The sequence below is a fragment of the Schistosoma mansoni genome, chromosome 1 (genome assembly GCF_000237925.1).
Source record: "Schistosoma mansoni strain Puerto Rico chromosome 1, complete genome".
Lineage (NCBI taxonomy): Eukaryota > Metazoa > Platyhelminthes > Trematoda > Strigeidida > Schistosomatidae > Schistosoma > Schistosoma mansoni.
The window spans coordinates 37,231,230-37,248,572 of NC_031495.1; the positions used below are offsets into that span (position 1 = coordinate 37,231,230).

The following is a 17,343-nucleotide window of genomic DNA, read 5'->3' on the forward strand; positions in this document are numbered from 1 at the left end:
TCTTCCGTGTTCATCAACGATGCTTCAAATACACGTGAATGTTTCCACATCTCCCAGAGTTTCGCTATCGAGTGTGATTTGGTTGGTTGATGTTCTCTGTGTTGTATTTGAGAATCTTGCTTTTCCTTTGTGTATGTTGAGGCCTATTGATGCAGAGGCTGTTGCTACATTAGTTGTCTTCATCTACATTTGTTCGTGCGTATGGGATAGGAGGGCTAGGTCATGTGCTAAGTCGAACTCGTCTAATTGATTGTGAGATATCCATTGTATTCCGTACTTCCGCTCAGATGTCGAGGTTTTCATAATCCATTGAATCACCATAAGAAAGAGGAGAGAGGAGAATAGACAGTCTTGTATGACTCTCGCCCTTACTGGAAATGCATCTGTCAGCTGTCCTCCATACACGACTTTGCCCTGTAGTTCGTCGTACGAATTGTGGATAATGTTGACGATCTTTTCAGGTACACCATAGCTTCGAAGAAGTTTCCACAATGTTCTCCAGTCCACACCGTCAATCAATGGAGTTGACGTATAGTGACGAGTTCCACTCAACTGATTTTTCGACGATGATCCGTAGTGTCGCAATTTGGTCTGTGTGCAACCGATCCTTTCGGGATTCATTTCGTTGATATCGAAGTTGGACGTCTACTGCGCCTTTCATCCCCCGAACCATTAACCTTATTTAAATTAATTTCCCCTGTCAGTATCGGAAGTTTTGACTTGTCAAACAAGAACGAAACCATATTGTCAGAAAACTGTTGTATAAATATGAAAGATTAGTTAGGTGAGATCATTTGATTCAGAAATGATATCCAATGAAGCGTGAATTGAAAAGACTGTGCGCAAAATATTATTTGAACTTGATAGATCAAGTCACAATAGAAGAGAACACAATAACGTGAACTAGTTCTCCTATCATGGTATCAATAACGATTACTTACAGCATATGTTACATGATTGTGTTATCCAGGAGAATATTGATGTATGTCAGTCCAATGAGACTGGAACTAGTCGGAGGTTGAAGTAAGCTAAAACTTGAATACTATCGTAAGAATAAGGTATTCGTGTGTTTGTTATTTCTATTTTACTACCAATGGATTTACTGTTGTAATAAACTTGTTTTCCTGTTGGTAGATGCCCGGATCTTAAGAATGGTTAACTAGAGAATGCTAACGCTCTCTCAGTTAAATGTTTATAAACTGTTATTCGAATAAATAAACACTTAAGACTGTGATTAAATCCAACTTAATCGTCATTCAGAAGGACGTTATGCAAAAAGCACAGGGAGTACTAATAAGATTTATTTCCGTGATCTTCGCTAACTATTTTGCGGCATATATAGGATTAAATCTCTGTCAGTACTATAAGTCCACCCATTTGTACGAGATATGTTGCTAGTTCATTTATAATAATGAAGTCAATGAACCTGAAAGCCTGATTCAAACTCACAAAACACTATCCGTTCATATCAACTTCACTTTCAAAATAAAAATAACCAACCGGTTACTATAGATAATTCTAATAAACAACGAAATCCCACTTACATTAACACAGAACTGGGTCAACAGACCAGGTTATATCAATTGCGTAAAACTTTTTATCGTAGGGTCCCCTCGTGAAATCTTAACTCGTGATAAAGAATAAACATGGTACACAAAAGATCGGGATAGTCTCGTTAAAGTGTAGAATTTTTGGATCGAATGAGTAGTAGCAAAATATCTAATATTCAACAACCATGACCTTGATGACATAACGTTACCATGATTAGATCTGTTTGTATGTACTCGTTATTTGGCCTGTTGTTTGCACTATTTTAAATTGTTTCAATTTAAAAATGGCTAATTATTCCGCGATAAAGCAACTCATAACAAGCGGAAAGTCGTCAAACGTCAAACATTTTGCTGACAAAATGGGACCACGGTAGGTCATGTAAAGTAAGGAATTAGGTAAGGATTAGCAGCGCACAATGTTTTGAATGATCGTTAGTGGAAAAAATATGCTAGGTTACATTGCTAGCGACTGACGTATTCTAAAAAATCGAATATACATTTTGTCCTATAGAGGATCATGAAAAAATCCTTGCAAACGTATTTGTAAGGTCTATATTTTTTTGCTCCACTGGTTTGGCTGAATATGAAGCTCGGAAGCTTCGCTAATTAGATTGATACACACTTATATAAATGGTTCTAGTGTAAAGAATTTAGTCCGATTTAGGTTAGTTTATATGTTTGTTTGAAAATCAAGTTTCTTAGGCCTATATCTCTAATTTATTGATTACAATGATTTCCATTGTTTGTCTAAAATGTTCACAACTTCTTAAAAAAGCTTCCTAACTCTGAAAGCTGATTTAAAAACAGTTTATTTCAGATGTGATTTTTCAGAAGAGGTTGATATTTACCCGTCATAAAAACATTATACAACTTTGCTAGTAATTAGACAGTTTAACTTTTTCATGTTTCTGAAGATTCTGACTCTAACACTTCCAATTGTGAACTAGCTATTTAAGTACCGAAAGGATTGTATCCACGATGTGACAGTGACTCCAGTTCCAGTGGGTCAATGCATTTACCCAATGTTGGTAGAGTACATTGGAGTTTTTTTTAACAATATTTTAACTTTATTCTGAGTCTACTAGTAAACAAACATGTTTATGGAAGATTTTTAGTAAATATTTTAACAAATCAGGATCCAATCATGTTCACCGGGACGGTTCAAATGAACATGGACCCTTTGGGTGAGAAAACAGATGAAGCGATTTGGAAGGCCTTGGAGAGTGTAAGTCTTATTTGAAATAAGTTTATACAGAACTACTCATTTTTCATGTAAACTATTTCATTACTCCTTTATGATGTCTAGTACTGTGTCAAACCCACATGGATTATTCTAGCTTCCGGACAGACTAATTCATGTATTCATCTTGCGTCACATTTTGACCTTGTCAATTATTCGCTTATAACCTCGACTATTTTTACATGAGCGTATTTGTGTCCATCGCTTACTCTGTTCATGACACTTCTTTAGCTTGTATTTGTCTGGCTATAAATATCGAGTCACGCTTGATCAAATCGAGTTGGCATGTTTGCCTTCTCCAGTGTGCTTTACCGCTTCGTTTCTCTGATTGTCTGTCTGGATCAACGATTGTATGAAATATATGTAACCGAAATTTTCTCTTATATGACTTATTTTATTCTGTTATTCTATAACGCGAATCAAGTCAACAATCATGTACAAGGGTTGGTGGGATGTATATTTCGTTAGCATCATCATACGACCAAACCGGAGTAAGATCAACTGGCCACAAAACATTAATGTCTTACAAGATCGGAATTAATATTATCTGAAAAGTCATAATTGATCAAAATGATAAGTCAGGTCATTTGATTGTTAGATTTTACACTTAACATTATGATTTGCTAAGTCTTTAAAGTATATCCCTCAATTTGCATTTTTATGCCTAATGCAGTATCGTCATGGCTTTTAACCGTGTGATTATTATTTCAAGAAACATTTGACTCCTTTTTATCTTAGCCAAGCATGTTTTTACGTCTTTGTCAGATTTTGACATCGCTTAGACCTATCATGATTCTTATTGTTATTTTGTTAACATGGTTACTTCACTGTTCTTTCTTTGTAACTTTTAATCTTTTTATCAGTTGGTTTATCCTACTGATAACAATTCTTATTTATAAAAGTACTGAGTTTTCAGATGACTGAACCACACATCATGGAATCAAATAAACAAATTCCAACGTCCATCATATGTGAGAGATGAAATTTTCATAATTTCGACCAATTATTTAGGTGTTTTATTACCTCAGTCTCATGGCAAGAAAGCATTCAGATGGCCGTGAATAGCTATTAATTTGTCGGAGACCGATTAATTTAGTCTGAACTGTAGTCCAAGTTAAACTATTGGAATATGTTTTTATGATGTATGTAGACTAGTATTTCCCGTTAAACACAGTGGCATAAGACAATATGATTGTAAATAATGACCTTGAGTAACGACCTTATGAATAAGGGGCAATTGACTTGTTATATTGACTAACTGAATGCTTTCAAAACGAATAGGCGAATTGGTTGAATTGAATGATGCTCAAAAATACTCTCCGACGAATGAACATATGGATGAGTCACTGGAATCCAGCAGTTCTGAAAGTGCACTGTGAAATTTGAGCGATATCAAATTTCTGAAAGTCTTGAAGTGTTAATACTAATTCAGCTAGAAGCGTTTGAAATTTCAACCAAATGATGGAAGTCTTTCGAAGTTTCCTCAATATTTATCATTGGCGTTAGAAACTTTTGTTTTGCTTATTTTTCCCGTTACTGAATTCTACTCTCCACTCTAAACATCTAATCTAAAACTTATATTTTAATCTTTTAATACCTTGATTTGCTGGTAAAAGAAGCAATGTCTTCATCTTTGTATACAAATCATTAATAATATGAAGTTTATGGTGTCCATTCTCAGATTTCCCGTAGGTTATAATTTTTTTCAGATTTTGTAGTTCACGTAGCGAAAAGTATGTTTTAGTACCTCCAAACGATACTTGGACAGTCGAGTGAATAATGTCTTTAGAAGTACCGTCACCAAAACAACTCATGATTTCTTATCTTTATCTCTGTATAAGAATTGAGATGTACTGGTGAGTTGAAAAAATGATCAAAAACACAGTCACTCATTGAATTCCTGCTGAACTGTTTCTTTCAAGTAAACCTGAAGCATTCTTTACAACACAATGCTTAAAATAGAAAGGAAACGCATACCAATAACTATACAAACCAAACAAATCACAACGTCTTTTAGGAAAACGATACTGAGTTAAGGTTTAAATTCGTAAATTCAGGTTCATACAGTTCTTGACATTCAACAATCTGATTTTTAATGCTTCATGGAAAATAATATTTTGTTTTGCTAACACCAAATAATCATTCTGCGATCATCGATTTATTTGTGAACCTAATCGTCTAGATGGTTTACTCTATTCTTATTGATTCCAACATTTTACATATTCACTTGTCCTAAACTTTGAAAAGTTTACTGTCCACTTTTATCCTAGAAGTATTTTCTATCAAGTTAGTACTAATCCAACAGCGTAAAACAAATTATCAAATAAAATTGCTCCGAACATTCACAACACGTTCCTATAAATTGAGATGAAAGTCAATTTTGGTTGTTTGGGTTTTATAGAGATTATTTTAACTTGTGTGTGATATTTGTCAATGGTTCGGGTAGGCGTACTCCGTGTGTCATGGATATTCTGTAAGATCATATATTCTTGAGGAGTGCCATACTAAGATGAATCAACTGTCTAGTCCTCTCTAGTCCTCAACAGTTAGTCAACTGAGATGGCTGCGTGACGAAAATATACTTTTTCCTATGAAGGTTGCGGTTTGGTATTATAGTGTGTAAATTGTTGAACAATAATCCTTATGCCTCATTAGATTTCAGTTTCTTAAGCTGATCAATATCTGTTATTATATTTTATTGTCTGTAGGTACAGATGGACAAGACAGTTATAAATCTCGGTCATGGGTTAGATTCGTTAATCAGTGAAGGGGGTTCTAACTTAAGTATTGGACAGAGACAATTGTTGGCATTATCTCGAACGATTCTAGGTGGAAGCCGCATATTGGTGGTAGATGAAGTGACATCCAACGTTGATCCGAGGTAAAAGTTATGTAATTTGAAGTTGTACAAAAGTTTTAGTGTTTTCTTTGGAAATTATATTATTTTGTTTTAAATTTGTTTTCAGTACTGATTTCATCATTCAAAAAACTCTCAAGAGCATTTTCAAAGACTTTACAGTTTTAACTGTTGCACACAGACTACATACCGTGATAGATAATGAAATGATAGTGGTTATGGAGAGTGGCGAAGTAATAGAATCCGGTCATCCGCACGTGCTTCTTAATCCCGATCTTGCCGAGACTGATAAAAAGAATTACAACGTGGATGCAGATCGCTTATCAACTACTGATGCTATTCAAATAAGCGGTAATGGTCCACCAGCAAATTTAGTGAAGCAATATGGGGATATTGAGTCCAGAAATTTGGCTCAGATAGCACGAAAATCATTTATCGAAATGCTGAAAAATGAGGACTCTATTCTGTAATTACCTTACCTTTTTTGTAATTGTACAGACCAATTTCATAGCTCTATGTTTTACGATGTGATTATTTTTCTATGATTTGATAATAAACGAGTAAAGTGTGAGACCTTAATTTTATTTGGTTCGATGTTATTTTATGGGTTCATGGAGGACGAAATATTTTATGCTGCACGAAACTAGTTAAATGTCGTTATCAGCCAAATCTAGCTAAGTTCTTTATCAGAATTTACTAACTTATTGTAGACAATTTAATTTATTAGTCAAGAGGAATGAAAGGTTTACTGACTTAGAATATCTCCTTACCATTCAGTTTAAATCCATATAGGAAATTTCTGAAGACACGTTTTCTGTATCTAGGATTGAAATAATGGTCTATGGCTTTTTTACTTCGTCATCATGATGTAGATCATGACCATGTTAGTGATATACACTCTCTCTGCTGAGATACTGTCACGCATTGATAGTTTCACTTACAGGTGAACATAGTGGAACTTTATAGCTTGATTTCTTCACCTTTTTTAAAACTGCATTAATACAGACCCAGCTATGATTTATCATCAGATATGGTTCTAATATTAGGTTTATTTCAGTCTCAATATGTATAAAGAACAAGTATTAAGTGAAGAGGCTTTTGGCGATATCTATATGTTTTATAAACTCAACAAGTGATGAGTAATAATGTAAATCGAAGTTGACTTTCTGAAAATATCAAACTCTGAAAAGTTAACGTGTTTGAAATACACCAGTTGTTTAATATCCCAATTTTTTCTTTTTCATAAGGACATTCAACTAAATCATAATAGCTTATGTTGTTTCATCTCTGTTCAGTTTCCCCCACAGATTCCATAAATGAATTGAAACATTCTATACTCAGATAGTTAATATCTCTTCGTATCTATAGTATAATAGGTACTGTGTTGTTTTGCATATTGATACATTGTAGTATATTTGATAGTCTATTCACTACGACAGATATCAACGACGGTCAGTTAATTATCTTTTTTTTGAAGTGTTCTTTTTATTTCTTAGCATCATACCAGCGTAAACTATTCAAATTGCTATCTAAGGGTACTAAATCGTCAGTTACGTAATTTAATATACAAAGGATTAATAAAGAGTGATACATTATCCTGATAGTTTATAGTTATTCCATTATTAGTAAAACCAATTCATTGACAATATTATCTTCAGATATAATACAATAGTGTAATTATATCTACAAACAATAAATGAATATTGTAATAAACTTGTAGATCTCTGATATACATAAATTTACAGTCTATAAATTTTTTTTTGTTGGCATTTCTTCAACAGAAAATAGATATCACATTCTGATAGAAAAGGTTATGTCAAAAAAAAATATGATTCGAATAAAATTTTAATTTATAAAAATTTGTTTGAAATGGATTGATTTACTTTTGTATAGATTTTTTTTCAAAAAAAAATAAGGAAGAGAATAAACCAAGACATTTTTTATGACAAAACTGTAAGTATTTTATGAATACCGTTTTTTTTTCTTTTCAAAGAAGCATGCTGGAGGGTGTGTCTTATGTATGTTCATTAATTTATTATTCACTTACATTTTTTTTGGTTTCCGGTTGTCTTGATTCCTACAAAAATAACAAAAAAAGAGTAGAAAATGTGGTAGTTTGGATAGAAATTTTAAAATCCTTAACAACGATTTATTTTGTAACTATCTGAGTTGATACTTAGCTTCAAATTCTTCAAAAAGTGTATATATTTGATACAATATCAAATAGTAAAATGAGCGTTTTTTTCACAAATCGTTTACTATAAATAACGAAAATATCAGAGAAATTCATGCTACATGATAGCATAAAGTGAATGAAATTCCGCATCTTCATTACTGTAAGTTGTCTTTTAAATGACTTCACTTCAAAACAAATGAATAACCAAAGTTCAGTTGCGAGCCACTTTCCTTGTTAGTTGTTTAGATTCATTAATGCTATGGTTGTTGGTTTATTGGCAAGAATTACTAAGCAAAATAAATCTATCTAAATAATTGTTTAGAATGTTGGTTTAAAGAAAACTGATATTTCTTTGAGTAGCTTAAATACCAAATGTTGAACACTAACTACATGTTTTTTTTTACAAAAAATTCATTTCCTATCATCATCTATCCTTCTTTTTGCATGACAATGAAGGTTCACTTACTCGACATCTAAGAAATGGAATTTAGAAACAAAGAAACGTTTATATGAATAAGCCATGAGTAAAAAGTACCAACAAAACAAATTTATTAGTGAATTAAATAAACGATCAAAAGTTTAGACTTGTTGAAAGATTGATAAAGCTATGGTCCATTTACACTGAACAGAATACGCTGACTTGTAAACCAGGACGTAAAATTTAATAAACATTTGAATAATTATTATATATATATTCATTGTTATCTACTAATTTTGCTAAACTCCAGTGTTTCCAAAACGTTTCATTTCTCTTGTATGTGATTTACCTGTTGCGGCTCTAGACCATATATAACCTTTTTATTGAATCTGATTTAGTTTTTAGTTTAGTGAGTCTGTGAGCTGCAATCTGAGAATAAACAGATTGATATTTATTTAGTGTAACCTCTTCATAAGTCTATCCATTTTAGCTCTGATGATATGAGTCCATACTATACTAATATCAATCGATTTTATCCTAAATGACACATCTGTCACTGGTTTTTATTTAATTAGCTACCTCAAAGCTTAAAGATACGAAACTTGCGATAATGGTTTGTTTGTATGAACAGATCGTGAAGCTGAATAAAATTGATATTAGGTACATAGTTCATATAAATCTATCCATTTGCTTAATTTACTGTTAGCGGTGTGGAGCTGAAAACATTGGTTCTTTTATGGAGGTAGAAATTATAAAATGCGAAGTTAGCTATTACGTCCAAAGTTGTTAAAGGTAGCGATGATATTCAGATATACAAATGTCAAATATGAAGCATTCCTCTAAAATGTTGATGAAAATTATCTCAATGTTGAAATTTAATCAAATCATAGAAATAATCCCAAATGAACCATCTATGATGAGAGATATTTTTGTTGTAACATAAAGTAACGTAATATTTATAATTTTGTTACATAATGACAAATGGTATCAATATCAAGTTTAGAACTGGTAGTTTCAAATAAATTGAGCACTGGGTGGAGAGTTAATAATAAAAAACCGACATTTTAATGTTGGTTATTCACGTATTCTGCAGAAGTCGTTTATATTAAGTCACGAAACATCAGGAATACAATTTTCCTACTTATTAGGATACAACAAAAATATATTTATTATAATGACAAATGGTTCATTTTAATTTTTAAGTGGCTAGGCTTGGTAAATAACCTGATGATGGTTAGATATGGTCATTGAAAGAATTATTAAAAGAGAGTATTGCTTCACCCACTTCATACTGAAAACCCGTTGAAGTGTTATTTAATGAATCTGTTATTTGACTAAATCTTACAAAGAGTAATGACCCCATAATATCCACTAAATTCAAGACAAAATGCACAAACAGCAAATTAAGAAAAAACTGCAGGTTTTGAAGGCAAAGAGATGTAAACGAAACTAATGTTGAGGTAGTAAACACTCATTTTTTTCAACCAAAACATACACCAGCATTTTTAATATAACGATGATGAAAAATAGTAAGTAGAAATATACTTTCGATCATAGGTGAATTTACCAAACTAATATCCAGAAGAGCTTGTTTTGCGAGAAATCGTTCTCGTTGAATACGTTCTTTCAAACTACTTGGTACATCTGGGATGAAGAAATCTAGAGCGTTTGCCAAAACAAATGCCACGTGCTATAAAATTAAATATGTCGTCATTAATGAAATCAATTATCCACTAAGATAAAAGTAAATTAAATGAAATATATGTAATCAAAGTCATTACTGTTAGAGAATATTATTTAGTTTCTTTGGTGATTATCCTGATTACTTATTGCACCAAATTAAAACAACCGCTTGAATCAAGACAGCAATTGCTTGTGAGATATATTAAAAAAAAAACCTGATAAGACAAAAATCTCAATTATGTTTCATTTACATTGACAATTTTGTAACAGACATTTTTAAGTAAAGAATATTTATTCATTTGTGAACAAAACTATATATTAAACAAATGTGGGGATTTTCCACTAGTTTATTTATTGAACACAACCTATTGTAATTGAAGTAAAACGTTTCCATTTTATTTAGTTGTTATTTTCTTATGTAGTTGGATGGTTGCTCAGTGCTTTCTTTTTTATCTTGGAACCAAATTAATTCAACATTAAAATTTAGTGCACTGTTTTAAGAAAATATTTATAATATTCTCGGAAAGAAAATTTGTAGTTTTATTTACAAGAATTGCACAAAACCAACCATAATTATATCGAGTTAGCTATAGGGAATACAATTATTCAGACAAGCAAGGATGGATAGTGGCTAGCAGTGGAATCCAGGACGCGCGTTTCGTCCTATTTGGGACTCGTTAGCTGGATGTACCTGCATCTCAGAGTTGATGTTCACTCTGGGACTCGAACCCAGTATCTTTCGCTTCAAATACCATCGCGTGACTTAAAGCAATATTGAGGCAATACGCACAGTATGCACATATGCCAATAAGAGACTGACTAGTTGCAGTCCTAAGCATCAATGGGAAGGTTCAAACAAACAATACTAAGTGAATTACTCAGATAAGTTCACTGTGTTTATCTATATTGTAAAAACTGTTTTTGTTTTATAAAATGTCTTGTAAAATGTACTGTAATAAGCAATTAAAAACATTACATACAAGTCACCAGTTCACATGAATAAGAATACAAAAACTGGAAATTGTGTTATATCATGTAAGCAAAGTTACCCTACCTATTATACCCATCTATTAGATAAACAGACTAATTTTAACAAACTACTTAACAAAAATCCATTTACCATACTGCAGTATTCTATTGAAGATTTTATGCTCATGTGAAATAGACTATACGTTGCTAAGACAACATTTTATTAGCTCATATATACATATTCATAAAGTTACCTCAAAAACAATCACGAACGCTAGACGGAGAGCCAAAAGTCTCCAGAAAAACATCGAATATTCACCATTATTGTCCCGAAAAGCTTTATACCTGTTAAGTATGGAAAATTAACTTATACAATTAGTGGATGCCTTTACACAAATTGTTTAATCCATCAAACTAAATGATTTTAAAGTTTATTTGTATTTTTTAAAAGGGAAGTTCTACTTATAAAATTACTGTATATTATGATTTACTATCTCGAGCGGAATTCCTAAAAGAAATTTATATGACAGTAGTACTCATTTCTACCTATAAGAATACCACTTAACTTATTTATGACATTTAAAAATATCATTGATTATCCCTAATCTATGTATATACTAGTTTAGATATGACTATACTTCATATAATGTTTCATTCTATTAAAAAATGATTTCTCAGAACTCTGTTAAATAGTTCTGTAACTAGCTCAAAAGCATTTTTTGTGAGCAAAAACTGTTCGCTTTAGAGAAGTTTGACTTGAAGGTATTAGTCGCTCATTAATGAGTGTAATAGCTTGAACTTAAAAATCTTACGCGAATTCAAAGCACATAATGAAGAAACGAGTTTTTGAGTTGAATTTCCATTATTTTCTCCTTTAGGTACTATTAAATCAAATCAGAATAAGTATGAACATAAATACTTACCCCATATTGTTTATACAGTTTTTGATCCCTATTCGAACTACAAATAGCAAACTCTCAATAGCAAATTTTTCAGCGAGATTTTTTTTCAATAGAATATGCCTTACTTGAGGTAAGATATCAAAATGATCTTAAACAGTCTTTTGCTATTTAAATACCGTAAATGCTTTACTTTTTCCCTCTTCTCAGCCTCATCACGATGATATATACAACACGATCTATGAGACGTCTGTCTCCATTTGTAATACTAACCAGACGTACGTGTTTTACATTTCTCAAGATATATGTGTCATAGTGTGGGGGATTGGCAATGGTTATCCATAGAGCTTCAAATTTTTTATTTTGCTTATCTTTAGAAATTCTTAAAATAATAAATAAACCCGTCTAATTAAAGGTACTTCATTATTGTAATAGTTCCTTCTGTTACATTATATCTCTCTAAAGTTCAAAGAGACAAACAACTGTTTCTTTATTCAATGTTATCTTACCATCTTTATTTCCCTGTTGTTTTGTAGGCTAGAATATATATATATATATACCTGCTTTCCTCAAGTCAATTATTTATCTCAACTTCCAGTGATTATCATCGTGATCGGTACTATTACAAAGCGTAAGCAGATATCTAAATACCGATGTTAAAGGCCCCTAATATCAGCTATCCATTTCACTTCAGACGTATATCTATATAGTATATCTAAAAGAGTTTGTTTATTTCTCGCTGTATACTGAAGATATATGATGATCTTAGGGGAACCTGTAACACCGATGGCCTAATATAGTTCATTTTATTTTGTTATAATTATAATCATAAGAACAACTAATTAACTAAGTATTTCTTGAATATCATGAATCAAAAAAGGAAACGTGAACACTTATTCAGAAAAGCTTTAAAAACAGCAGGACGCACTTGGACGGCTGTATACCTGGACAGGTTATTACAGATGCTAGCTGTTTACTGACAAGATATATTTGTGACTAAACTAATTATTTGATTGAGGTGTAGTAGTAGAAATAAAATAACATTTTGACAGTCGAATTCACGACTTGAGATTGACTCTTGAATTCAACTATTACAATACTACAATCTACATAAATCCCCATACCGAAATTAATATTTGCTTTAAAAACGCAGCTTGACAAGTTTTACTTATTGATATCTATAATGTCATTGTGTTTACAAATACATGTAATAAAATATAAAATAATAAAGTCTACGTCATCATTGATCTTGTTAGCAAAGCACGTGGCTGTTATGTAATAAACGTGATAAATCCACAGAAGCTACGTTGTTTGAGAAAAATCGGTAATAGTTAATTATTTTGGACGTGGTTTTATTTAATATTGTTTGTAAGATGAACTTTGACACAAATGAATTTTACAATCCAAGAACAGATCTCCTGTATACTTTGATTGTAGTCGTTTAACCTTTCCTCAAGTTACTGAGATATGGTTTTCAGCATCAAAGCATTCCACTTAGACAAGTGAGAAAATATCAGTGTTCAACTAAATAGTTATAAATATATTTTCAATTTCTTTGAACATTAGGTGATAAAAATATAATGACATTAGTTTCATTAAATTTATTATTGAAAATTTATTATCATTCAGCTGAAGCAACTCATTCATCAATCAATCCATTTATTAATTAGTAATATTAAATATCATTATGAAGCTGCTGAGTTTGACTGTATATCACCTTATCTCAATAGCTAGCAGGCATAGAATGAGTCAGGAGTAGGTGCTTTTGTAATTTAATAGCTATTCTCTGAATATTAGGTACCAATGCCAAGGTTGGACTTGATAGTTTCAAGTAAATTGAACATTGAGTGGAAAGTTGGTAATAAATATATTTTTTGTCAAATATTAGTGAATAGAGGCCGATGTACCTTCTAACCACCAGAGTAACAATTTTTATAGGTACATGGAATGTCCGGACAATGTGGGAGACCGGAAGAGTCTTCCAAATCGCTGCAGAAATGGGAAAATACAACCTGGAGGTGCTGGGAATCGGTGAAACACATTGGACGCAGGTTGGACAACAACAACTATCTTCTGGGGAACTTCTGTTATACTCCGGTCATGAAGAAGAAAATGCCCCACATACACAAGGAGTGGCGTTGATGCTGTCCAGAAAAGCATAAAATGCACTTATAGGATGGGAATCTCATGGACCAAAGATCATCAAAGCCTCCTTCAAAACAAAGAAAGAGGGCATTACAATGAACATCACCCAATGCTATGCGCCTAACAACGACTACGATGAAGACGTTAAAGACCAATTCTACGGTAGGCTGCAGTCGATCTTCGAGAAGTGCCCAATCAAGGACCTGAACATTGTGATGGGAGATTTCAATGCCAAGATTGGAATGGACAACACTGGATATGAAGACGTCATGGGACGACATGGACTGGGAGAAAGGAATGAAAATGATGAGAGATTTGCAAACCTATGTGCCTTCAATAAACTGGTCATAGGTGGCACCATATTCCCACACAAAAACACACAAAGCCACTTGGATTTCACCGGACCACACTACACGGAATCAAATCGACCATATCTGCATCAACAAAATGTTCAGGAGGACGATGGAGGATGTGAGAACCAGAAGAGGAGCTGATATAGCATCCGATCATCATTTGCTGGTCGCCAAGATGAAACTAAAACTTAAGAAGCACTGGACAACGGCGCGGACAACATCACAAAAGTTTAATACGGCCTTTCTTCGAGATGCTGACAAACTCAACAAATTCAAGATAGCTCTCAGCAACAGATTCCAGGCCTTTCATGGTCTACTCAATGGAAAGGGAACTACTATGGAGAGCAACTGGAAAGGGATAAAAGAGGCAATCACTTCAAAATATCATGAGGTTCTGGGCCACAAGAAGCACCACCACAAGGAATGGATCACTGTTGATAAACTGGATGAGATTGAAGAATGGAGCACCATGAAGGCAGCGAAGGCACAAGCCGAATACACAGAAACAAACAGGCAAGTGAGGAGGAGCCTCAGAGTCAATAGGCGTAAATATTTGGAAGATCTAGCGATGACGGCGGAAAAGGCTGCAAGAAAAGGAAACATGAGACAATTGTATTATACAACAAAGAAGCTCTCTGGAAATTACCGTAAACCTGAACGACCAGTGAAAGGAAGGAAGATTTGGGATGAAGAACAAGTACCAACAGACTGGACAGAAGGACTTCTGATCAAGATACCAAAGAAGGGCGATCTTAGTAAGTGTGATAACTACAGGGGAATTACTCTTCTCTCAATACCAGGAAAAGTCTTCAACAGGGTATTGTTAAACAGAATGAAGGACTCCGTAGACGCCCAACTTCGAGATCAACAGGCTGGATTTCGTAAGGATCGGTCGTGTACAGACCGAATCGCAACTCTATGGATCATTGTGGAACAATCGATCGAATGGAATTCATCACTCTACATCAACATCATTGACTACGAGAAGGCATTTGATAGCGTGGACAGGACAACACTATGGAGGCTTCTTCGACACTACGGCGTGTCTCAAAAGATAGTCAATATCATACGGAACTCCTTTGATGGACTAAACTGCCAAATCGTCCACGGAGGACAACTCACTGACTCATTCGAGGTAAAGACCGGTGTTAGGCAAGGTTGCTTACTCTCGCCCTTTCTCTTTCTCCTGGTGATCGACTGGATCATGAAGACGTCAACATCTAGAGGAAATCACGGGATACAGTGGACAGGCAGGATGCAGCTGGAAGATTTAGACTTCTCAGATGATCTGGCTCTTCTATCACACACACAACAACTAATGGAGGAGAAGACGACCAGTGTAGCAGCAGCCTCAGCAGCAGTAGGTCTCAATATAAACAAAAGGAAAAGCAAGACTCTCTGATACAATACAACAGTCACCAATCGAATTACACTTGACGGAGAAGCTTTGGAGGATGTAAAGATCTTTACATATCTAGGCAGCATCATTGATGAACACGGTGGATCAGATGCAGATGTGGTGGCGAGGATTGGCAAAGCAAGAGCAGCATATTTACAACTGAAAAACATCTGGAACTCAAAACAATTGTCAACCAACACCAAGGTTAGAATTTTCAATACAAATGTGAAGACAGTTCTACTGTATGGGGCGAAAACTTGGACACCTACGAAAGCCAGCATCCAGAAGATACAGGCGTTTATTAACAGTTGTCTACGCAAAATACTTTGGATCCGTTGGCAAGACACCATCAGCAAAGACCTACTGTGGGAGACAACAAACCAGATTCCAGCGGAGGAAGAATTCAAGAAGAAGCGCTGGGAGTGGATAGGACACACATTGGGGAAATCACTCAACTGCGTCACAAGACAAGCCCTCACATTGAATCCTGAAGGCCAAAGAACACATTAGGCCGAGAAATGGAGACAGATATTAGAAGAATAAACAAAAACTGGATAGAATTAGAAAGGAAGGCTCAGGACAGAGTGGGTTGGAGAATGCTGGTTGGCGGCCTATGCTCGATTGGGAGTAACAGGCGTAAGTAAGAAAGTAAGCAAAAAATCTTCTGTATTGCTTCTTTTTCACTATTTAAACTTGGGTTAATTTAGTTTGGTTATTTACTTTGAAGAAGTGGCTTACATTAAGTTACGAAACATCAGAAATACAATTTTCTATTCATTAATATATAACAAAAAATGTATTTATTATTGACTTTCTACCCAACTGTCCAAGTTTAATTATTACAAAGAGAATGATTAGAATTTATTCATACTCTCGGATGATTCCAGTAATCATTTTGAACGTTATAAACAAAGCATCAGAAACTATTGAATATCAAAATCAATCGACTTTGAACTGTGTTTTCAAACTATTAATATTATTTAGTTATTTATGTTATTTAGATCACAACAATTTCGTATCACACCTATAATGTGATCTTAGTTTATTGGTTTAGCGACATTGCAGTTGTAATAAGTAATAACTTAAGTCAAACAAATTGTAGATAATTTACCCGTTCTTCTATCTACTGCATTTAGCTGGAAATCTGTCACCAGCTATGTAGCTGTCAATTATCAGCATGTAGACAGAATACTTTGAAAACTAATTTAGTGGAAAAAGAAAACACAGGAACTACTTTGTCTTGTATTCGTTTATATTCAACTGCTATATATATGTGTGGATTTGATTGCTTTTAGAAATAAATTTGCTTAATTTCACAGTAAATTAGTTAGTAGTAAATATCAGGAAATTCACTAACCTGCATGGTTGTGATGTAGTATTTGGAGGGGCCCACGCTAGAGTAAAATTAGTAAATCCTACTAAATCATTTCTAACTTCATGTTTATACATGAGTTCAGGGAGAAAACTTGACCTGAATGCAATGATGAAGGCCTGAAACAGTAGGTTGAAAAGTACACATACAAAGTATCAATTTCTGAATGAACAAGATTTACTCGAATAAGCGAATTTTATTGAGCGATATAGTTGAATTCACCCGTGATAAGCACACGAAGGTTACAAAAATAAGATGCTTTATTTTCCTCTACAGACTTTC

General features: G+C 33.6%; 2 protein-coding genes across 2 annotated transcripts in view; one reads left to right on the forward strand and one right to left on the reverse strand.

Annotated features, from left to right (window-relative positions):
• Positions 1 to 6,217, forward strand: part of Smp_167610 — a gene marked incomplete at its 5' end in the record, with an annotated part of 34,867 nt that extends 28,650 nt beyond the window's left edge. Inside the window, 3 exons of the mRNA XM_018794296.1 lie at positions 2,686 to 2,775; positions 5,499 to 5,671; positions 5,757 to 6,217. Coding sequence (XP_018648723.1) covers positions 2,686 to 2,775; positions 5,499 to 5,671; positions 5,757 to 6,117 — 624 coding nt within the window. The 3' untranslated portion in view covers positions 6,118 to 6,217. The remainder of the gene's footprint in view (positions 1 to 2,685; positions 2,776 to 5,498; positions 5,672 to 5,756) is intronic.
• Positions 6,218 to 7,682: 1,465 nt separating this feature from the next.
• The window catches only part of Smp_083770 (putative anoctamin), a gene marked incomplete at both ends in the record, with an annotated part of 42,433 nt that continues 32,772 nt past the window's right edge, over positions 7,683 to 17,343 (reverse strand). The window contains 4 exons of the mRNA XM_018794297.1: positions 7,683 to 7,724; positions 9,809 to 9,931; positions 11,148 to 11,238; positions 17,047 to 17,180. Of these exons, the coding sequence (XP_018648724.1) occupies positions 7,683 to 7,724; positions 9,809 to 9,931; positions 11,148 to 11,238; positions 17,047 to 17,180 (390 nt within the window). The remainder of the gene's footprint in view (positions 7,725 to 9,808; positions 9,932 to 11,147; positions 11,239 to 17,046; positions 17,181 to 17,343) is intronic.